At 39.5% G+C, this 25,626-nt stretch overlaps 1 protein-coding gene across 1 annotated transcript in view; it reads left to right on the forward strand.

Moving 5' to 3' along the window:
* Positions 1-7,834: 7,834 nt before the first annotated feature.
* Positions 7,835-25,626, forward strand: part of LOC130045740 (olfactory receptor 1J4-like) — a 49,594-nt gene continuing 31,802 nt past the window's right edge. Inside the window, exon 1 of the mRNA XM_056138576.1 lies at positions 7,835-8,331. Coding sequence (XP_055994551.1) covers positions 7,835-8,331 — 497 coding nt within the window. The remainder of the gene's footprint in view (positions 8,332-25,626) is intronic.

Here is a 25,626-nt window from a genome sequence, read left to right on the forward strand (position 1 = left end):
CTCTGCCGTGCGGGCGAGATACTCTCGGTAGCTTGCCGGGCTCTCCGAGAGGGGCGGAGGAATCGAACTCGGGTCGGCCATGTTGGCTGCGTGCAAGGCAAATGCCCTACCGCTGTGCTATCGCTCCAGCCCAAATACAATAAAGGGGAAAAAAAAAGAAAGATAGCATTCATCTGGGGGATATAAAATAATAAAATATGAGATTAATACCCAAGAATAGCTGAGAGCAACACCAGGAGAATTACTCCATAACTTAGAGGCCAGTTGGGTATTCTAGGGGAAAGGACAATTCAGATAGAAAGGGGAACACCAAGTGGAGGGTGTTTGGAGGATCCTTCCAGGAGGGGAGATGCAGGTTGAAAGTAGACTGGACTGAACATGTTCGCCACTCAATGCCTCTTTGGCTGGTCACAACACCCAAGAGGAGAGAGAAAACAAAAGGGAATGTCCTGCCACAGTGGCAGGGGGGGATGGGGGGATGGGAGGATGGGGGGGGTGGGATATTATCTTGGTGGTGGAAAATGGGCACTGGTGGAGGGATGGGTATTTGATCGTAGTATGACCTAGATCCAAGCACAAAAATTTGTAAATCTACAACTGTACCTCATGGTGTTTCACTAATAAAAAAAAATAAAAAATAATAGACTGGCTTTATGTAGAACCGACATTTCAATGCAAGGGTTTTCATGCCCATCTATAGAATAATTAGTCAAGGCAGTGTTTGTTTAATGTAAAGTGTGATGTCTAAATGAGTGTCTTCTGTTCATCTAAGTGATCCAGCTGGGTTGGTCTATATTTTCATGTTACCTGAAGGATAATGAGGCAAATAACCCTGTCAAGAATCTATTTCAGCAAGAGCTAGCCAGCAACAACTTGAGATTATCATAAAAATTCTGGTGGTTGAGGACGTCAAAACCATGGTGGTCATTGGTGTTCCATGATATAGTAATGACAGCAACTGTGCACATCAAAGTGAGCTCAGAGGACAGCACAGTTCATAGAGTCTTGAGTTTCTAGAAGCAAGAGGATGTGAGACTTTTAGAAGATTTGTGGATTTTAGAAGAGTCTGTAAGGAGTCCAATGGGGACCCATTTTCTTGAGAAACTAGGGAGGTGGAGTCCTTGGAAATTATTTTTTATGAAATGGATGTCACTATATTCTTACAAGTTAAGAGGGTCAAAAATTACAGCATAGTTTTTCTCATGTCCATTTATGTATATCTGTGCTTGAACTTGTTTATTAGGTATGGGTAAGGAACTCAGAGGGCATGGCTAAAGACTTGTCCTCTGGGTGTTAGTAAGATTGGTTTTTAGGGGTTTCTGGAATGAGGGGAACTTTCCTTTGGAGGCTCTTCAAATGCCTTTAGTTATAGATCTGGTATCTTGAGATCCTAAGATCAAGTAGAGACAATAAACTGATTTTCATATATATATATATATATATATATATATATATATATAGCTTAAGTGATACAGAAGACTTAAGGTAGTCTGGTGTTCATAAACCAACCAACAGTTACATAGTTTAGGAGCATTACAATCACCTACCATTCCTTCTTTCATGGATGTGTTGGTAGATGGTTAGAGCAGACACAATCAAGTCCATGCAAACTCATGGGAAGGATACCTAACCCCAGCTTTTGCTAGGAAGCAAGCCAAAAACATGTACCCATGTTTACAAACAGTGCATTTATAACTGTGTAAACAAGTTTATTGAGTATATGGGTGATGTGTATTTGTATGTTGATATATAAAAAAGTATATTTGAATTTTGATACTTATAAAATTTCCAGTACTCATACTGTGTACAAGTACATATAGTATCATCAGATACTATAACATCTAAGTTCTCATAGTGTCAAAGGGTCACTAAATCAGATGCTACCATATTTAAGTATATTAAAGAACTCTGTGACATTATTTTGTTGCTAGCCTCATTTCTCCAATCTGATTCTTCTGATGTCTTTATTTGAGAATTTGCATAACTCTAAGTACAAAGGATTTTATGATGCATTCATGATTTCCCAATTTGATTCCATAATTTCCAGATTTGATAAATTAGATTAAATTATATTAGATTCCTGTATTCTTTTCCTATACTTTTGACTGGGCTGGAGCGATAGCACAGCTGGTAGGGCGTTTACTTTGCAAGTGACCAACATGGCCGACCCGAGTTCGATTCCTCTGCCCCTCTTGGAGAGTCCGGCAAGCTACCGAGAGTATCTCACCTGCACGGCAAAGCCTGGCAAGCTCCTCGTGTCATATTTGATATACCAAACACAGTAACAATTGTCACAATGGAGACGTTACTGGACCCACTCGAGCAAATCAATGAACAATGGGAGGACAGTGACAGTGACATACTTTTGACTATCAAGATGAGAAGCTTAGAAATATAAATACAATAGATAACCTCAAAGTGATCACAACAAAAAGATAAAACACTCAAAGAGACATTCATCAAAAGCAGCATGTGCAGTGAATCTAGGTTTTCTCTTGCAAGTATTTAAATGTCTGTCCTTGTAAATGGAGACAACTTTTCTGGTCTACTTATCTATCTGAATAAACCATACCAAGAGAAAAAAAAATTGCTCTCCACCAATAATTATCAGGAAGATGCAAATATAAACAATGAGATATCATGTCACACCACAGAGACTGTCACACATCATAAAGTACAAGAACAATTAGTGCTGGTTCAGATGCAAGGAGAGAGGGACTCTCTTTGATTATTGAAGGGAATGACAACTGGTCTGGCCTTTTTGAAAAACAATATAGACATTACTCAAAAAATCTAGAATTTGGCCAAGCAATAACACTTCTGGAAATATATCCTAGAGATCCAAAAACACGCAACAGAAACACCATATGCACTTCTGTGGTCATTGCAGCACTATACAAAATAACCGGAATCTGGAAACAACCGGAGGGCCCCAGAACAGACGACTGGATAAAGAAACAGTGGTACATCTGCACAATGAAACACTGTGCATTGGTTAGGGAAAGTGAAGTCGTAAAATTTGATTATAAATTGTAAATTGATGGACATGGAGCATATCATACTGCAAAATGAGTCAGAATGAGAGGGACGGACGTAGAATGATTGTGTTCATTTGTGGAATATAAAAAAAGCAAAGTACTATGAGACTAATATCTATGGCCAGAGAAAACAGGGCCCAGGAGGCTGGCCAATGGCTGGAAGTTTGCCATAAGAGTGGGGAAGGGGATGGCAGGACAAAGGGCAGTTAGAAGAGAGAAGGGATCAGTATGACAATAATCATTTGAAATGATCACTCTGAACAAGGATTGAATGTTGAATGTAGGTAAATGAATGTAAATGACGGCCTTTAAATATCTGCATTGCAAAACATAGCACTCAAATGAAAAGAGACAGACAGACAGACAGACAGAGGACAAAAACAGAGACGGAGACAGAGACAAAGAGAAGAGAAGTGCCTGCCAAAGAGACATCAAGGTGGAAGGAGGGGAATTGGGGACAATTAGTAGTAGAAAATGGACTCTAGTTAAGGTATGGGGTTCTAACAGTGTATGACTGAATCATAAACAACTTTGTAACTGTGTATCTCACTGCAATTCACTGTCACTGTCACTGCCCTCCCATTGTTCATCGATTTGCTCCAGCGGGCCTAGTAACATCTCCATTGTGACAATTGTTACTGTGTTTGGGATATTGAATACTTCACGGGTAGCTTGCCAGGCTTTGCCGTGCGGGCGAGATACTCTCGGTAGCTTGCCGGGCTCTGCAATTCAATTGAAAAAAATTTTTAATGTGGTAGAATTACTCATTTATTTAAATTTATTCCACTATCATTTTATGCTATATAAATAAAATAGAACAAAGGTTTGAACTAAGTAAAATCATTTGTTTCTATTATCTCCCTCTTTTCATGAAAACAGCTAAAAGAAATGAAATAAATGGCATTCGGGAAGAGGCATCAGGGTTGAGAACTCAGTGGACCTTCTCTCTAGACCAAATGAGCCACAACTACAAATCTGACATCCCAATACGGCTCCTGAATATTCAAGCTAGTGCTACGTGATTGGGGAGTGAGGGGGAAATTAATTTCATAACTTCTCTTAAAGTGCATTATGTGAGCAGACATAATAAAGAAGTTTCTTTTACACTGAAAGACATATTAATGTGTCACAATAACTGGGGATGGGAGTGAGTTGAACAAATTGTGTTGAAGGAAAACTTGAGAACGATCATGTACTTAGAACCTCTTTCTGAGAAGAGTGAATGAAACTCTGATCTGCCTCTGACAATAAGGTGTGTGTTAATGCTTGTTAAATACTTGTTAAATATTGGAGGGGATGTTATTGTGCTGATGATTTACTGAATGTTTGTGTCACATAGATGTGCTGTTGTATGAGGACAGCATAAGTAACTCAGCAGTTAACAAATGAAGATTATATTAATCAATTGGCAGCTCCATTCAATCACTATCAATTCTGAATCAATAGCAGTGACTAAGGTATTGAATGATCTTTTGCTAAAATTTGTGAAATTTATTATAACAGTGGACCTATATTGTATGCCTATGTTTCTTAGCTTACATGATCTAATAAAACAATAATAAAAGTTTATAATGACAGAAATCATTGTCTAAAGTACACTTCTCTCAGCTTTCTGAAACAAGGCTGAGGGAAGTTACTTTACCTCTTTAGGGACAATTAGGAGTGTCTGGTAGAGACCCAAAACCAGCCCTTTCAGACATGTGCATTGGCTTCATTGGTATTCGGAAAACATCCCAACCATTCCTGTGTCTAGACGGAACTTAGCATGTAGTTCCATTTTAGCAGTCCTTGATACCTGGAAACTCTCTCTGGTGGCCTGAGCAACTCTGCTCAAGAACCTCCCCAAGGTTTAATTGGACTGTGGCAATTACCTTCCTTTCTTTAATCAGGAGCTTAGGGACTTTGACTTAGTCCTCTATGAGGTTTATAAAATGGTTTCTTTATTGATTTGGAGTTCAAGGACAGACACAGAAAGATCAGGAGATTATAGACTCACAGAAGTTTCCATCCTACTGTTTTGTTCCTCCTAAGTCCTACAGAAGTTGAAGAATTGCAGAGTGGATGAGGAGGCTCTTGACCTACCAAGAGTGAAGATATCAGAGTGGGCTTATAAGTGTAGGACAGAACGTTCTGTCTCTGTGTGCCTAGAAGGATGTATATGCATCCCACATGCATACACTGTGTGATGATTTCTTTCTTGTATAATATGATAAAATGTATGTTTCTTCAACAGGTGTCTGTTTCTATGTGATACTCTGACCATGCAGTAAGAAAATTAGATATAGAGGAGCTTCAAAGATAGGATAAGAGGTAAGATATTTGTCCTGCAAATACCTGGTTCAATCCACAGCATTGCCTAATGGTTCCCAGGCACCACTAGGAGGGACCCCCCACCCCGATCAAAGAGCCAGTAATAAGCTCCTAGTACCATTCAGTGTGGCTCAAAAACAAGTTTTTCTTTGTTTTCATTGAACCATCATGAGATAGAGCACCAATGTCTCCGTTTTCATTCTGACACCCACACTCCCAGTATGCATCTACAGCAGACATCTTTCTTCTATCTTTCTCTCTCTATATATATATATCCTTCTCTCATTCTCTCTTTCCCTTTGGGTATTATAGTTTGAAATACAGGTACTGAATAATTTGCCTGTATTTATCACCTCTCAACAATCAGTTCTTTCCACAGTGATCATTTATAACGATCATTGTCCTAGTGGTCACATCTCTATCCTAACTACCTTCTCCCCACAACTTGTGGCAAGTTTATACTTATGGACCAGTCTTCCTGACCCATGTTCCCTCTGTAAATGAGTCAAAATGCAGGTCAGATACAAAATGATTGTAATCTTTTTGGAATATAAGAAACATAGTATGAGACTAATACTCAAGAACAAGTTTAAAATAACAGAGAGAGACTGGGATAAAAGGCAATATCTAAAAAGTTATAACTAAAACTACATGTAACTTTAAGATTCTTTTCCATAGACCAGTGGACAAAGCATCATAGAAGTCCCAGGAAGCAAGTGTAGAGCACTCTGAGTGTGATTTGGACCCTCATTACCAAATATCTATCCTGCCCTTGTTCAATCTCTTCAACATTCTCAACTTTATAAACAGATATCAAAATGAAGTAATTAGACTGTTGAGTCTGAAGAGACTTAGATATGCTCATCAATAAGAAGGAGAAATTTCCTGAGTTTACCATGGTCACATAGGAGAGTTTTGAAATCCTAACTCAATGATGCAGTGATGCGTAATCTGATTTTTTTATGTCTCATGTTATCTCTGCATGTCATCCAAGCTCTCTGCTTTTATTAGTTATTAATTATGTCTGATAATGCAGTATTTCTCTGATGGCATCTGTGAGTAAGTGGGGCCCATCTTTTTGCCCACAGACACTCAGAAGTCTGTCAATGATGGCAACATTATCGCACTGAGCAGGCAGAATCGGGTACATTTCTTCCTCTAGGTATGTATACAAACTTCTTCCTTTGATTCCAGTATCTCAATAGGTCATGAATGGTCTAATCCACAGTCTGGAAATGCTGTTTGTCTCTTATATTCAGTTTCCAGTGGTAAATAAAGGATGACTTAGTCATGATCACACGCTATATTGAGATTTTAAATTGAAAAGTATTCACTAATTATTCAGCCCTGTGCCTGGCAAATAATCAGTGTTGAGTCTACAAGAGAGATTATAATAATTTTTTCACAAACTAAATGTTTTTGTCATAAACCTCCAAGGTTCATAAATCTCCAAATTCTAAAACAATATTTATAGAAGTTTTATGAAGTAAGCCTGTATAAATAGGTATCTCACACTCTTTGTAAACATGGTCCGTTCATCTTTTCCTGGGTGAAGGACCACAATAATAGAAAGTTAAATCCTATGAAAGTCAAGGTTCTCTATTTTTTATAGTTAATTAGTTTATTGTGGTGTCTCCTCACATGCTCAGTCACTATTCACCTTTGAGAATTTGGAGAGATAGCACCAGTGTCCCTGAGCAGTTCAGTCTTTAAGAAATACTTGCAGGGCTGGAGTGATAGCACAGCGGGTAGGGCGTTTACCTTGCACGCAGCCAACATGGCCGACCCAGGTTCGATTCCCAGCATCCCATATGGTCCCCCGAGCACCGCCAGGAGTAATTCCTGAGTGCATGAGCCAGGAGTAACCCCTGAGCATCGCTGGGTGTGACCCAAAAAGAAAAAAAAAAGAAGAAGAAAAGAAAAAAAAAGAAATACTTGCCATCCTGCTGTTTATCTTGAACACAAAGGACAGCAAAGACTCCCTCCTTTAACTATGTTGAAGTGATGTCACTTAGCATGTCGGGACATGCTAAAAAAGAGGAGGAGGAGAGCCAGTGTATTGTAATTAAGAGACAATTTCCGGTTAGATACAAGTTGTCATTCCTTTCATTGTTATCTGTAGCATCAATGCAACTTTGCACACGTACATGTTATGATTTTCTACACTCCTTCAACACTGAGACTTGCATTGCTTGTTTATTCTTGCATATAGCACTTTGTGTAGATCTTTGTACAGTGCATGAGTCAAGCTGTTGTTCAAAGTATTTTTCCAGATTAAGAAAATATCTTATAAATTGCGAAGATGTGATGTACTATTAGAACCCGAATGGTACATGGTGATTCATGCATACATACATGTGAGTTGTGAACAAACTCTACTTTAAAAATAACAACACTTTCATGTAAAAAAAAGTTACTATAATATGCCTATTCAGGTTCTGAACGTTTCTTTTTTTTTTTTGACTCCCATAAGAAAGAGGAGCATCATGAAGAGACAGAATGAGACCAGAGTTTCTGAATTCCTCCTCCAGGGTCTCCCTGTACCACCAGAAGAACAGGGCTGGTTCTTGACACTCTTCCTGGTGATCTACCTAACCACCGTATTGGGGAACCTGCTCATCATCCTACTCATCAGGATAGACTCTCGTCTCCACACACCCATGTACTTCTTCCTCAGTATCTTGGCCTTCAATGACGTGTTTTTATCATCTGTTACGGTTCCCAAAATGTTGGTGGACATGCAGAGTAATCACAAGTCCATCCCCTATTCAGGATGCATTTCTCAGGTATACTTTTTAATATTTTTTGCTTGTACTGACAATTTCCTTCTTGCAGTGATGGCCTATGACAGGTATGTAGCCATCTGTCAGCCACTCCACTACACCATGATCATGAGGCAAGAACGATGTATCTCATTAGTAGCTTGGTCCTGGATCTTCAGTTTTTCACACGCACTGATGCATACCCTGCTCACAACCCAAGTGTCCTTCTGTGATGATATTACCATCCCCCATTTCTTCTGTGAACAAACTGCGTTGCTGGAGCTAAGCTGCTCAGACACTTCACTCAATAACATAATCTTACTCATTGAGGGAGGAATGATTGTAGGTATCCCATTCACTTTTATCATGGTATCGTATATCTGCATATGGGCCACTGTCCTAAAAAATCCTTCTGCTAAGAAATTCTTCAAAGTCCTTTCTACCTGTGGTTCCCATCTCCTAGTAGTAGCTTTATTCTATGGTACCATTGCAGAAGTGTACTTATTCTCCTCACCGTCCATGTCCAGCGGTAAAGAAATAGCTGCTTCTGTGATGTATATGATAATCACCCCCATGATGAACCCTTTCATCTACAGCCTGAGAAACAGAGATATAAAACAAGCACTAAAATTGTTTGTTAATAAGATGATGTTCTTAAGTCAAACAACTTAGTCCGAATGAGATAACAAATATATATGTTATCTCATATATATATACATATATAAAAGGAAACTATTGTACAATAATTGATGTTCTGAGAACTCGGTTAAATCTGTTTACACACATACATCTCAGAGAGCTTGGTATTCCCATATCCCACTCTGCTGACATAAAACAGGTTTTATTAACCAGACTGACCAGGAAAGAGAATGTTAGAAGAAGAAAGGCTTACATAAATCATGTTTTCAATTTTATTTTATTCTCACATTACCGTTATAAGCTTTTAATGTTTACTTTTCATTTCCTCTTAAGTATGGATTCATGCCCTTCCTCAGAATATCTATCTTGCCATCAGATGACTTTTTTTTTCAGTTCATCACCACCCAAGAATAACTGGGATTCCCCACGCCCCCAGAACTGGAGATATCCACTACAATAATTGTAAAGTTTTTAATGATTTAAATTTTTTATTAAATAAACTTCAGGACACAATTTTGAAAACTTTCTGTCTATAATAGTTCAGTTACTTCTTCAAAATTAATTCTGATAAGGTGTGAGAAATGTTTTCTGTCTCGATCAGGTGGCTATTTAATGCATGCATTACCTGTCTAAATATTGAACATGAAATGCTTTTTAGGTTTATGCACTTTCTTTATGCTCTGACACAACAGTCTAAAAGTGAATTAGGAAGGAATTAAAATAATCCATAGCTTCTGAAAGGTCATTATGAAATACCTACATATATATGTAAATTACATAAATAATGGAACTTTTGTATTTTACAGTAGACCTATGTGACATGTAAAATATAAAATGTAAAAAAATAAAATGTAGACACATATGTGAGCATATTCATGCATAACCATGTAAAGTTATAAATTACGGTCTTTATATCATGTATACATAGATAGAAAATGAGTCCCATTGTCATGGTGACCAAATGTTTCCATTTATTCACTTGATTGTTTTTCTCTCCTTTCTAATAATTTCCGGGTTTTGTTTTCATTCTAAGTCATTTAGACAAAAGTTCTCTCTCTTCCTGCATCACTATTAAACATTAACAGGGATACCCTCTCCAAATCCATCACTCTAAAGTATGCAAGTTGGCACAAGTGCGAGTGATAAATTAGACTATAGTCTGAGTTAGCAATGCCACTGTGAGCTGTTCAGAAAGTAACTTACATGCAAGAATAAATAAAGACAAATTTTTGAGGGACATGTAAGGGACAAAACTGTGTAATGACACTATATGCACTAGTAACTAATATAGATACAATATAGTCTAGAATGAAAACAGATCATTAAAAAATTACATATTTATGACATTTTAACAACACCTATATAACTAAAAGAGCTACAAAGAACACAACAATCACAAAACCATGAGATTTTAAAAGTGTTTCTCATCATCCAGTGACAAACAAACCATGTTACAGTGAGTGGGGGCTTGCTTTGCATGCATTGACCTTGGTTTTCTTCCCAGCCAGACTACAATATCCCAAGCACTACCTGGAATTATCACAAAGCACAGAGTCATGAGTAAGTCCTTACAGTAGCTCGGCGTGCCAAAACCAAAGAGAGGGTGGGAGAGAATGAGAGAGAGGGGGAGAGAGAGAGAGAGAGAGAGAGAGAGAGAGAGGCAAGCTATGCAGAAGGACCAACAAAAGGAGCCCAACCCGGTCAGGAGTAAGGAAATAATAAAACTCAGAGCAGAAATAAACAAGATGGAAATCCAAAAAACAATCTGAGAGATCAATGAAAGCAAGAGCTGGTTCTTTGAGAAAATAAACAAGATCGATAAACCTCTAGCAAGACTCACAAAAAAAAATGGAGAAAGAAAACCCTAATAAACCGAATCAGAAATGAAAAGGGGCACATTACAACAGAAACTACAGAAATTCAAAGGATCCTCAGAGAATATTTTGAGAAGCTTTATGCCAAGAAACAAGAGAACCTCGAGGAAATGGATAAATTCCTAGATTCATATAGCCTCCGAAGACTGAACCAAGAAGACCTGGAATAACTGAACAGACCCATCACCATAAAGGAAATTGAAATGGTAGTAAAAATTCTTCCCAAGCACAGAAGTCCTAGCCCAGATGGATTCACTAGTGAATTCTTCTAAATCTTTAAAGAGGACTTACTCCCAATCCTCTTTAAGTTTTTCAAGGAAGTTGAAGTATCAGAAATACTTCCAAACAGTTTCTATGAATCAAATATCACCCTGATACCAAAAGCAGACAGAGATACCACAAAGAAAGAGAATAACAGACCTATATCCCTGATGAACACAGACACAAGGATCCTCAACAAAATACTAGCAAATACAATCCAACAACTCATCAAAAACATCATACACCATGACCAAATAGGATTCATCCTGGGTATGCAAGGATGGTTTAACATTCTCAAATCAATCAACATAATTCATTATATCAATAAAAGAAATAATAAAAACAATATGATCATATCAACAGATGCAGAGAAAACATTTGACAAGATCCAGCACTGGTTTATGATTAAAACTCTCAGCAAAATGGGCATCCTCAATATAGTCTAAGCCATCTACCACAAGCCCGTGGCAAATATCATTCTCAGTGGGGAAAAACTAAACCCCTTCCCTCTAAGATCGGGCACAAGAAAAGGTTGCCCACTTTCACCACTCCTATTCAATATAGTACTGGAAGACCTGGTCATTGCAGTTAGGCAAGTGAAAGGGATCAAGGGCATACAGATAGCAAAGGAAAGGTCAAGCTATCACTATTTGCAGATGATATGATACTATACTTAGAAAACCCTAAAGACTCTACAGTAAAGCTCCTAGAAACAATAAGTCGGTTTAGTACAGTGACAGCCTACAAAATCAACACCCAAAAGTCCACGGCTTTCTTATATACAAATAATAAAAGAGAAGAAAGAAACATTTTCTAAAAATCCCATTCACAATAGAACCTCAGAAAATCAAGTACCTCGAAATCAGCTTAACCAAAGAGGTGAAGGACCTATACAAGGAAAATTACAAAACACTACTTCAAAAAATAAAAGAGGACACTAGGAAATGGAGACACATCCCCTGCTCATGGATAGGGGAGGATTAGCATTATCAAAATGGCAATACTGCCCAAAGCACTATACAAATTTAATGTGGTCCCTATCAGGATACCTATGACATTTTTCAAAGAAATAGACAAAAAACTCCTGAATTTTATATGGAACAATAAACCCCCAAGAATAGCTAAAGCAATCCTTGGGAAAAAGAAGATAGGTGGCATCACCTTCCCCAACTTCAAACTATACTACAAAACAGTAGTAATTAAAACAGCATGGTATTGGGCTAGAAACAGACCTGCAGACCAATGGAACAGAGTTGAATATTCTGTCACATACCCCCAAATATATGACCACTTAATCTTTGACAAAGGAGCAAGAAATGTGAAGTGGAACAAGGAAAGCCTATTTAACAAGTAGTGCTGAAAAAACTGGACAGCTACCTGCAAAAAAAATGAACTCTGAGCTCTGTCTAATGCCAGACACAAAAGTCAGATCAAAGTGGATTAAAGATCTCAATATCAGACATGAATCCATAAGGCACATTTAGGAAAATGTAGGCAGAACTTTCCACGACATTGAAGATAAAATTATCTTTAAGAATAAAACAGCACTGACTATGCAAGTGAAAGCAAGCATAAACAAATGGGACTAAATCAAACTAAGAGGCTTCTGCACTTCAAAGTAAAAAGTGACCAAAATACAGAAAGAGCCCACAGAATGGGAAAGAATATTTACCCAATACCTATCTGATAAGGGATTAATATCCAGGACATACAAGACACTAGCAGAATTGTACAAGAAAAAATCCTCCAACCCGATCAAAAAATGGGGAGAAGAAATGAACAGAAGTTTCCTCAAAAAAAGAAATGCAGATTCATTCATGTACCCACCCAGCGGCAGGACCCCTTCCTGGGGCTGTGCATCTAAGTAGATGCCCTGAGAATGGCTGGTTTTCACCTTTGGTCTGCAGGGGACAGGAATTGAGGCACACTGCGGGAAAGCAAAGCTGAACCGTTCTGGGCACACTCTGCTCATTCATCCAGGTACCCACCCGGTGGCAGGGCTCCTTCTCAGGGCTGTGCATATAACTAGATCCCCTGAGAACGACTGGTTTTCACCGTTGGTCTACGGGGAACGGGAATTGAGGCACACCACACAAAAGCAAAGCTGAACCGTTCCGGGTACCCTCTCCTCATTCATCCATGTACCCGCCTGGCAGCAGGGCCTTTTCCCAGTGCCTCAGCCCTTAATGCAGCCACGAGTTATTCTCTCCCTACATATATCATAGAAACCATGAGATACCCTCTTAGATGGAACTTTCACTAGGTTTGCTTAACCATCAGAAACACATTAGCCAATAATTTATTAAGCCCATCTCAATTCATTCTGCATCTCAAGCAGAATAGTAACAGTGAATGTGAAGGTCTAAACCACACATCACAATGATAAAGAAACGCAGAAGCCCACCAAACTTACTTATTGAAGAATATAGCCCAGAATACACCAACAGTAATGAAGTGCTAGACAACCTCTCTGACAAGAAATTTAGAAGGGAGCTACTGAGGACACTTAGGGAGCTAAAAGAAACAATGCAAAGCAATGCCAATAAAAGACAAGAGGGTTTGAAGGTAGAAATTAGGAAAATGCAAACAAAATTAGAAACAGAAATCTCAGACCTGAAAAACTTGGTAGACAAATTGAAAAACTCAGTGGAAGGCTTCAGCAGCAGAGTAATAGCTGCTGAGGACAGAATTGGTGAGCTCGAAGATGAAGTCCAGAGAAGCTACAGAAAAGAGCAGAAAATGGAAAAGAGACTCACAATTCGGAACAGATGGCAAGAGAAGATCGTTATGAAGCCAAGAGGAGTAACATAAGAGTTATTGGAGTCCCAAAGAGAACACGAGAAAAAGGAAAGATATCCCCTGCTCATGGATCAGGAGAATTAACATTGTCAAAATGGCAATACTTCCCAAAGCATTCTTGGGAAAAAGAAAATGGGAGGAATCGACTTCCCTAACTTCAAACTCTACTACAAAGCAGTAATAATTAAAAAGCATGGTACTGGAACAAAGGCAAAACTGCAGAACAATGGAACAGAGTTGAATATACAGACATCTCCCCCAAACATATGATCATCTAATCTTTGACAAGGGATCAAGAAATGTGAAGTGGAGCAAGGAAAGCCTCTTTAACAAATTGTGCTGGCAAAACTGGACAGCTACATGCAAAAAACTGGGCTCAGATCTCTGCCTAACACCATGTACAAAACTAAGATCAAAATGGATTAGAGACCTCCACTGGAATCTATAAGGTACATTGAAGACAAAGTTGGCAAAACCCTCCATGAATTTGAAGGTAATAATATCTTCAAAGATGTCACGCCACTGGCCAAGCAAGTGAAAACAGAGACAGACAAATGGAACTATCTTAAACTAAGACACTTCTGCACCTCCAAAGAAACAGTGACCAAACTACAGAGACAGTCTACAGAATGGGAAAGTATATTCTCCCAATACACATCCGACAAGGGGTTGATATCAAGGATATACAAAGTACTGGTTGAACTCCACAAGAAGAAAACATCCAACCCCATCAAAAAAATGGGGCAATGAAATGAATAGAAACTTTCTCAAAGAAGAAATCCGAATGGTTAAAAGACACATGAGAAAATGCTCTACATCATTAGTCATCAGGGAGATGCAGATCAAAACAACAATGAGATATCATCTCACACCACAGAGACTGGCCCACATCCAAAAGAACAAAAGCAACTGGTGTTGGCGCAGATGTGGTGAGAAAGGGACCCTCTTTCACTGCTGGTGGGATTGCCGACTGGTTCCGCCCCTTTGGAAAACAGTATGGATGATTCTCCAAAAATTATAAATTGAGTTCCCATTTGACCCAGCAATACCACTCCTGGGAATATATCCCAAAGAGGCAAAAATGTATAGTCTAATTGACATCTGCACTTGTTTGTTCATTACAGCACTGTTTATAATAGCTAGAATCTGGAAAAAACCTGAGTGCCCAAGAAAAGATGACTGGTTAAAGTAACTTTGGTACATCTACACAATGGACTACTATGTAGCTGTTAGAAAAGATGAAGTAATGAAATTTACATACAACTGGTTGTACACGAAAAGTATCATGCGAAGCAAAATGAGTCAGAAAGAGAGGGACAGACATAGAAAGATTGCATTCATCTGGGGAACATAAAGTAACAAAATAGGAGGCTAACACCCAAGAATAGCCTATATAAGTACCAGGAGGTTCACTCCATGGCTTGGAGGCCAGCCGCACATGCTAGGGAAAAGGCAACTCAGATAGAGAAGGAAGCACCAAATAAAGGTGTTGAGAGGATCCTCCCATGATGGGAGATGCATGCTGAAAGTAGACTATAGACCAAATATGATTGCCACTCATTGCCTCTTTTGCAAATCACAGCACCCAAAAGGAGAGAGAGAACAAAAGGGAATGCCCTGCCACAGAGGAAGGGTGGGATGGGGGGATGGGAGATGGTAGGGATACTGGGATCCGTGGTGGTGGAAAATGGGCACTGGTGGAGGGATGGGTACTCGATTTTTGTATAATTGAAACTCAAGCACAAATATTTGTAAGTGTACAACTGTACCTCATGGTGTTTCACTAATAAAATGTTTTAAAAAAAATTACTAGAAGGCACGTGGCATAGAATTCTTTAATTCATGACAAGCACAGATTTCTAAAAATTTATTGTAAGTTGTGTGTCAGGAATTCTATTATGGGCAGCTTGTAAATCATGGGCCTAAATCATTTTTCATTACTTCTAAAGTAAGAAAATACATTCCATTTCTTTTAAATGGAATTTATTTTCTTATAGAAATGAATAAATCAAGATTTATCAAAGAAAGCTTTGAAATTTGGGTTGATAGAATCATCATTACATCATTCTGAGTAATATTGTTGAAAAATTAAAAAAATCAAAATAGGGGAGAGGACGCTTCTAAGCAATATATGAAATCAAGGTCTTGTATCCAAAATATATATATAGAACTCTACAGTGTATTGTGATTTAATAAAATTACTGAACTCCCACCTTTAAAAAATGTACAAAAATTTTTCAAGAACTCACAATAAAAATATTGTTTTAAATAATCTAAGAGGGGCAAGAAATATATTACAGAGGGTGGACGCTTACTGTGCTTTGGGATTGCCAGGAGTGAACCCTGAGCTCAGAGCTATGAGCAAGCCCTGAGCACCCTAGGATGTGCTTGACGTTACTGGGCCCGCTCGAGCAAATCGACGATCAACGGGAGGGCCTTTACCTTTACCTTTAAAATAAAGAAGAATTTTAAATAGGCAAAAGATTGGAAAAGATGTTTGGTGTAGATATATAGGTGTTCAGTATATTAGTTATTAAGTAATGGCAGCAAAATTATAAAACTATCACTACAATTTCTACATGGAGCTGGAGAAGTTCTATAAAGAAGACCACACCTTCTACAAGATTCTTGTCGGTGGTTTTAGTGCCAAGATAGGACTGAGAAGATCAACCGAAGAACTCCATATCCCATGGTCTAGAATGGAATGAACAGGGTGAGAGACATCTGAGTCCATCATGTTGACCAAGACCATCCATGGTAACTCACAGTTCCAGAAGGCCGAATCTAAACGTTGGACCTGGGAGTCTCCCAGTGGACGGTTCCACATGAAATTGACCACATCATATTCAATTGACAGTTTTGCCTGATTGTACAAGAAATGCCAAGAGAGAGAGATAGCCACAAAAAAGACTCCTGTCTTTGAAAACTCTTGAGCTCATTCGCCAACATGGCTTGGCACAAACCTCAGGAAACCGCTAGCGAACATCCAAGCTTGCAAAGCAGTTCAAAGAAGAGATAAAGGAAGACCTCAAAGAGAGAAGAGCAGCAGTGCTGGCAGATGAGGCAGAAACTGGGGAAAGCATTCTCAACGCCTGCCAGTCCTTCACTAACTACAAGACCAAGAGGACAGCCCTCCAATGTCTTGATGGATCTATCACATCTTCCAGTAGGTCAATGGAGAAGATTATCCATGACTTCTACTCGGATCTTTTTGATAGCCACCTCCACCTGCTCAGATACAAAATTCCGCAGGATGGAAATGTCATTCCCAACGTTCTCCCTTCCAAAATCCAACCTGCCATTTTGTCAGTAAAGAAGCAAACAGTACCCAGCCCAGACAAGGTCAGAAACAAACACCTGAAGAACCTGCTGTCAGTACTCATCAATACACTGGCTCAGTTCTTCACATGCTACATGTCTGAATGCAATATTTCGTCCCAATGGGAAACCAGCAGGACTGTACTACTGTACAAGTTGGGAGATATCCACGACATTGGTAACTATCACCCGATCTGCCTGTTCTCGGTTGTCTACAAGCTGTTCACTCAAGTCATCCTCAATAGGACTGGCAGAGCACTAGATGAAGGACAACCAAACAAGCAAGCCGGGTTCCGAAAAGGATTCAGCACGATGACCATGTCCAGACGGTAACCAAGCTCATTGAGGTTTCTTGGGAGTTCAAGATGCCACTCTGTCTAACATTCATTGATTTAAAGAAGGCCTTTGAGTCTGTTGAGATGGAAGCAGTCAATGAAGCCCGAGTCAAACAGGTCATTCAAATTCAATACATCAGGATCCTCCATGACCTGTTTTACAGATTCATCACCAGGATCTCACCTTTCTACAAGGAAGTGATCATCGATGTCAAGAGAGGGGTTCGGCAGGGTGATACCATTTCACCGAAACTCTTCAGTGTCACCCTCGAGAACGTCATGCAACAACTGGAATGGGAAGAAATGGGAGTGAAGATAGACAGTCGGCAATGACACCACCTCCACTTTACTGATGACATCATTCTAATAACACCAAACATTAAGCCAAGTGGCACAAACGCTGGCTTATTTCGACCATGAGTGTGAAAAGGTCACACTGCAGCTGAATCTCATGAAGATAATGTTTATGAGAAACGGTCACGTTCCTGACATTCCATTTGCTCTCAACGGGATGAACATCTCCGAATGCAACACTTATATGTACCTAGGTTGAGAAGTCAACATGACAAATGACCTGGCACCTGAGTTGTGCAGGAGGAAGATAGTGGCTTGGAATGCCTTCAAGAACGTCAAAGAAAAAGCTAAGAGGACGAAGAATCTCTGGCTCTGGGCACATCTCTTCAATTCCACTATTCTTCCTGCATTAACATACACCTCAGAGACGAGGGCTCTCCAAAAACAGGATAAGAACACTATTCAGGTCTCCCAAAGAGGAATCAAAAGAGCTATGCTTGTTCAGAGAGATGCAGATCAAAACAACAATGAGATATCATTTCACACCACAGAGACTGGCCCACATCCACAAGAACAAAAGCAACAGGTGCTGGCGCGGATGTGGCGAGAAAGAGACCCTCCTTCACTGCTGGTGGGAATGCAGGCTGGTCCAACCCTTTTGGAAAACAGTATGGACGATTCTCAAAAAATTAGAATTTGATCTCCCATTTGACCTAGCTATAGCACTCCTGGGAATATATCCCAGAGAGGCAAAAAGGTATAGTCGAAGTGACATCTGCAATTGTTTGTTCATTGCAGCAGTCTTTACAATAGCCAGAATCTGGAAAAAACCTGAGTGCCCGAGAACAGATGACTGGTTAAAAAAACTTTGGTACATTTACACAATGGAGTACTATGTAGCTGTTAGAAAAGATGAAGTTATGAAATTTACATACAAGTGGTACTACATGGAAAGTATCATGTTAAGCGAAATGAGTCAGAAAGAGCGGGATAGACACAGAAAGATTGCATTCATCTGGGGAACATAAAGCAACAAAACGGGAGACTAACACCCAGGAATGGCTCAGATTAGTACCAGGAATTTTGCTCCATGACTTGAAGGCCAGCCACATGTGCTAGGTGAAAAGGAAGCTCAGATAGAGAAGAGAGCACCAAATAAAGGGTGTTGTGAAGACCCTCCCAGGATGGGAGAGACATGCTAAAAGTAGTCTATAGACCAAACATGATTGCCACTCAATGCCTCTCTGGCAAAACACAGTACCCAAAAGAAGAGAGAGAGAACAAGGGGGAATGCCCTGCCACAGCGGCAGGGTGGGACGGGGGGGGAATGGGGGGGTGGGAGGGATGCTAGGACCCGTGGTGGGGGAGGATGGGCACTGGTGGAGGGATGGGTACTTGATTATTGTATAACTGAAACCCAAGCACAAAAATTTATAAGTCTATAAATGTACTTCATGGTGTTTCACTAATAAAAAAAAATGATAAAAAAAAGAGCTATGCTTGGAGTATCACACTTCACTCAAGTGAGAGAAGGAATCTGGAATTCCAACCTCCATCAACAATCAAGAATCAGGGATGCTGTCTCGTTTGCCAAGGCATCAAAAATCAGAGGGGCTTGACATGTAATGAGAGTTGGAGACAACCGCTGGACTAGAGCCATTACTGATTGGATTCCACGGGGTGTCAAAAGATTGCGTGGCTGCCCACCTAAGAGATGGTCAGATTTCTTCGTCAAGACCCTGAATAATCGGTTTGAAGTTCTTTGTTTTCTTAGAATGAGCAGTTGCCATTGGGTTACACTAGCACACAACAGGAATGAATGGAGATGTTACTGGAGCCCACTCAAACAAATCGATGAGTAACGGGATGTCAAGTGATCAAGTGATCACTAAAATTTACTGTAATGTTAAAATTATAAAGTTAGGTCATTGTAAATATTGATCACACCTATGAGAGTGTTGGTTTCAATACCAGTGAGCTCCAAAAGTTATCTGATGGCATTCAAATTCTACTACAATATTTTCAAGCATGGAGAATGAGATGATGAATATGAAAAATGAAGGAAGTTATTTAGAACTCTTATCAAATATGTACCATATGATCTAACTCCTTCATCTTAAATGTGTACCCATAAGACAGAAAGCTAAGATCCTATAAACTGTGATTTATACAGCCACAATTTGATTTTTGTGGACCCAAACCAGAAACAAGAAAATGCAAAGCAAACTCTGAATGGACCCAATATGATGGATCTCAAAATAACACACCAGTGAAAACTTAGGCATTTCATAGCAAGTACTACTGTCATTCCATTAATATAAATTCAAGGGAAAATTACTCTGTTTGATAGAAATAAAATAGGAGTGAATGCCTGGCAAATGTGAGGTAGAAAGATGTTGCTAAACAGAATCTCAAAGAAGAATAAGGTGATTTTCAAGTTGGAGCCTCTTATCTCCAGTTTGATTGAACCAGTGCCTGATGAATGAATGTATATCCAAAACTCGTCATGTTGCACATTTAAAATACCTTAGGTTATTGCCCTGAAACTTAGTGCTTGACATCAGTCTGTCTTCTGAACTTAAGTTGGTTCCTTCAGAGCCAGACCTGACCCTCCCTGACCTGAAACCCCAGGCAGTTACTTGTCTGCAATCCTGCTGACCCCATCCTTCTTTTCTGTGCCACTGCATCCTCCCCTCGGCCAGGGATTGGCCCTGTCAGTAATCAATATATCCCCCAAAACCAAACCTTTATAGATTCACCATCATCCTTGTGAAACCTCCACCATTAACGCCCATAAAACTCTGAGAACAATGGCAAAATCAAGGAACTCAGCTGCAGTTGAAGATAGTAACAAAAAAACTGGACAAAAATAGTCGGAAGCCTGCCTCACGAGCTAATAGAATAGAGAACCTATAATAGAGCAGCTATACTAGAGAAGGGATCACTAAGACAATGATGGTGGAATTGTTAAGGATGGGAGATGTGTGCTGAAAGTAGATAAAGGACCAAACGTGAGAACCTCTCATTAGCTGTATTGCAAACCATAGTTCCCAAAAGTAGAGAGAGAGTATAGGGGAGAATTGTCTGCCATGGAGGCAGAAGGAGGGATGGAAAAGGGGTGGGAAGTATACTAGGGACCTTGGTGGTAGAAAATGTGCACTGGTGGAGGGATGGGTATTTGATCATTGTATGACTGAAACTCAAAGATGAAAGCTTTGTTACTGTATCTCTTGAGACTCAATAAAAATAAATAAATGAATAAAATTTTCTTAATTCTTTTTTATTTTGAGTCCATTTTTCTTGGTATTTCTTTTTTTTTAAATTTTCTTAATTCTTGCACAAAAAAGTCCCCAAGCCCATCAAAACGTTTGACCCTGGTCGATGAAGATGTAAAATCAACAATCATCATATTGGCAATTGAACTTCATCAAGAACTTGCCAGTGAAATTGAATAATCACTAGATAGAGAAATTCAACAAACTCCAAGAAAAACTTACAGAGAATAAAATATTTCACACAAATTAAATTTAAAAAGCTAAAGAACACACTAGCAAGTTATAGTACAAAAATCTCACAGTTAACTGAACTGGAAGACAAGATACAGGCCATCATTGAAAAGGAAGTCAAAAAATAAAAGAGAAACAAAAGAATGGAAGAAAATGTAAGATACTTAATGGACAAAGTTGGGAAGAATAATCTTCGAATTATAGCAATATCAGAAGGTGAACAAAAAAATAAAAAGGTGACAAAAGAGTTCTGGGAGAGCCAATAGCTGAGAACACCCCCACTTTCTGAAGGGACACAGCTGCAGATTCAAAAGGAAAAAAAACTACCAAACAAAGTAGACTCAAACATATAAAGACACAGAGAAACCAAAGAGAGAGAACTTCTTAAAGCAGATGGAGAAGAGAAAATGTTAATACAAGGGAGGTAACAGAAGAATGACAACACATCTCCCATATATAAGGGTACAGGCAAAAAAGGACTGGAATGTCATATTCAAGTCACAGATTGGAATAAACTTTGAACCTGGAGTTTATATCACTGCAAAACTCTTGTTTAGTTGGGAGGGAAGCATAAAAACATTTTCAAATGAACAAGAGGTAGTCACATTTGTGATAACAAAACTGACCCTAAATGAATTACTGAAAAGACACTTATATAAACCAAAGAGTCAATTGTAGAAGCAAAAACCATACACAGTAAAATGATAACTAAGCCCTTTATAGCAATAACATCTCTAATGTCAGTGGACTGAACTCACATCAAAAGGCAGAGTGACAGGATGGACCAGGAGAAAAATTCCATCCTTTGGCTCCTTACAGGAAACATATCTAAAAATCACAGGATAGACACAGGCTTTGAGTGGAAAATAAAACAATAATACAAGCCAATGGTTAACAAACAAACAAAAATTGCCAGGAGAGCCGCACTCATATAAGACCAAATTGCATTCAATCTATAGAAAGCAATTAGAGATAGGGCTCTACACTGCTTATTGATTAAGGGAATAATAGACCAAGAGGTGTTAAAATTAACTAATATATACAAACCAAATATTGAATCAACAATGTTTGCAAGGTTTTACTCAAATACCTAGAGAAGCACATGCTTGGAAACATAACAGAAGTGGGAGATTTCAACATGCACTATCACCCTTGTTAGATTTAATAGACAGAATATCACTAAAGACAAAAGAGCCCTAAATGAGCAACTAGGAGATCTAGGACTAATGGATTTATAGAGAGCCTTTTGTTCTGAAAAAGCCTAATACATGTTTATCTCTAGTATCTATGGAACATTCTTTAGGATAGATCACACTTTAGGACATAAGTATAACTTACATAAATTTACAAACATAGGAAACATAGCAAACATCCTATCAGACCACAATACAACAAAAATATACATTAACCATAAGTAGAAGATGTGGAGTAACTCTAATACATGGAGAATGAACAATATGCTACTAAATAATAGCTGGATCAAAATGGAAATTAAAAAGAAATAAAAATATTGCTTGAGACTAATGATAATGAAGAAAGAAATTACCAATATCTAGGGGACAACGCAAAAGCAGTACTTAGGTGGAAACTATAACATTCCAGGCTACATAAAGAAAGAAGATAAAGATGAAATCAATAGCCTAAATTCACACATTTAATGCGTGGAAAAACAAAATAAATTAAACCAAAGAATAGTAAGAAAATAATAAAAACCAGATCAGAAATAAATGATATAGTAACCAAGAAATCAATACAAAGATCAATGAAACCAGAAGCCAGTTCTTTGAAAGAATAAACAAAAGAGACAAACCATTGGCTAGAATCATAAAGGGGGAGAAATAAAATCCTTAAATAAATAGAATCAGAAATGAAAGGGAAGAAATTCCAATAGAAGCCCTAAAAATACAAGACACCATGAGAGCTTACTGTGAGCAACTTGACTCTGTTAAGCAGAAAAATGTAGAGTAAATGGACAGATACCTAGAAACATATAATCTCCCAAAACCTAAAGAGCAGAAGACCTGGATATCCCAATGGCAAGCAAGGAAACAGTAATTAAAAAATAGCCTCAAGAACAAAATTGCTGGCTTACTTGAGTTTATGGGAGTTTCATTAAACCTGATTCCCAAAGCTGACAAAGATATTACGAAAATAAAACAAAAAATGAGACTCTCAGACCTATCTCCTTGATAAAAATTAATGAAAAATAGTCAACAAAAATCTTAGCAAGCAAAATAAAAAATCACATAAAAAAACAATATTACACCATAATCCCTGGGATGAACCCAGAGATTCAAGGATGGTTCAATATGGAAAGAAGATGGCAGCAGTGCAGCTTCAGGCACCAGGGCTGGCGGAGCTGTGGCAGCTCTCAGCCCTATGAACAGTGGACTGCTGTGGTCACAGATTCTCTGAGTCAGTGAATGTACACGTCATTTAAATGTTCTCTCCACAAAAGTGCTTTACAAGCCCAATTCATCCCTGGAGCTGCCAAGGAGCCCCTGCTTCCCGCCATGATAGACTGACATGGGTGGCCCCAGCAACTCGCTGCAGGCTTGATGTCCCTGAAATACCTAACACCGCCACTGCTGTCCTAGCTCAGCCCTCGATGCTGCTGTCACCCACAGTATGTCTCGGAGGAAAATGTTGTCAGAGTCCTTCAGCTCCCTGAGCTCTGGCTACCTGGAGACCAAACTCCAGGACAAGGGCAAACGCCCCCGGTCAGGCTCTACTGGAATGGTAGCAGCAACTTCAGAGGACCAGAATCATGAACTGCTGCCACTCTGATCCTGGCCCGTCCCCTAGCCATGGCCCTGATCCTGTCCAAGCCACAGTTCAGCCCTGGCTACCACCACCACATGCAGCAAGTCTCGGAGGAAAATCTTGTCCAAGTACTTCAGCTCCATGGACTCCAACTCCCTAGAGACCAGATCCAAGGATGAGGTCAAGTGCCCCCTGGCTGGATTCTACTGAACTGGTAATGGTGGCCCACCTACAGAGCTTGAGCCATGCAAGGCCACCACCCCAGTCCCAGTCCTGGCCATGGCCACCACCACAACAGCTGGGGCTCAGAGGGCATAACACCACCAGCGGGTCAACCTGGACTTACTAGGTGAGAGAATAAGCCGCATGATGGTACCCTCAGGCTTCCTGAGATCCCAAAGTCACCACAGTGCCTCCGTCAGGACTCCATCAACTCAGGATCAAGTTTTTCAAGAATTAAAACTGCCAAAAAGTTTGGTATTCAGGAGTCATGCCCATGAACCACCTCTGGTGCCATTATGTAAGTTCATCTACCGGCCTTGCCCCATATGCTTATAAATAAATCTCGAAAGATATAAAGACATAGAAAATCTTTTCAGATACCCATTTATGGCTGAGTCATCTGGGGCACCTCATAGGGGTGCGGGCTAGCCCAATGTCTGCCCAAACACAGCCACCAGCAGCCGTTTGCTCCCACAATCCAAAATCACCTCCGTGCCCCCAGCCGGGCTCCCATAATCTCAGGACCGATCTCATTGAGAAATCAACCTGCTGAAAATTCAGGTATGTGGGTTTAGAGACTGGAATCTCCAGGCATTCAAGGATTTTGGGATGGGCTACCTCCACCCACTTCCCTGTACTGCTAAAACTCCAGGCAGTCACACCCACAAACTACCTCTGGTAAACTCATCAACTGGTCTTGTTCCAGAAGCTCATAAATCTCAAAAGAGATCAAAAGCTTCAGAAAAATGTTTTGGACACCCATGCATGATCAAATCATCCAGAAAACCTCATAGGGAGTGAGGGCTAGACTAATGCCCACCCAAACAGCCCACACAGCAGCCACTTGCTCCCACAATCCAAAATTGCCACCATGCCCCCAGCCAGACTCCAGTTGAACTTCACCAAGAAATTGACCTGCTGCAAATCCAGGATACGGAATTTGTGACTGAAATCCCTATGCTTTAACAGAGTGTGAATGGGCTACTTCTACCCACTTTCCTGTACTTCTGGAAGCCTCAATATTCATATCCACACCCCAAAGATGCCGCCCAGTTAAAAAAAAAAAGCTCCAGCTGTACCTAAAAGGTAAAACTAATGAACTTCCCGACATCTTAAACTCAAAAACATTAATAAACCAGTAGTTTACCCAAGACTCCAGGTGCTCCAGGCTAACTCGCCCCTCTCTAGAGTGCCGTAGATGTCTCAGCCAGAAGTGAGTTCTGAAAATATTTTCTGTGGCTTGTTGATCTCTTTTGAGATTGGTTTACAAGTTTCTGGGATAAGGTCGGTAGATGAGCTCACATAATGGCATCAGATCCAGTTTATGGGCATGACTACCATATAGACAATTGGAGAAGGCAAACCATATAGATTAATTAAACATAAACACAGAAAGCTTAACCTGTAATAACATCTTAGTAATCTCTTGTTCAGGGACTTAATGTCTCCATGATGAGATACAACAATTTATTGGCATGGTTGGAAGCTTGCCTCATGTACTAGGG

This window comes from Sorex fumeus, unplaced genomic scaffold (genome assembly GCF_029834395.1).
Source record: "Sorex fumeus unplaced genomic scaffold, SorFum_2.1 ptg000129l, whole genome shotgun sequence".
Lineage (NCBI taxonomy): Eukaryota > Metazoa > Chordata > Mammalia > Eulipotyphla > Soricidae > Sorex > Sorex fumeus.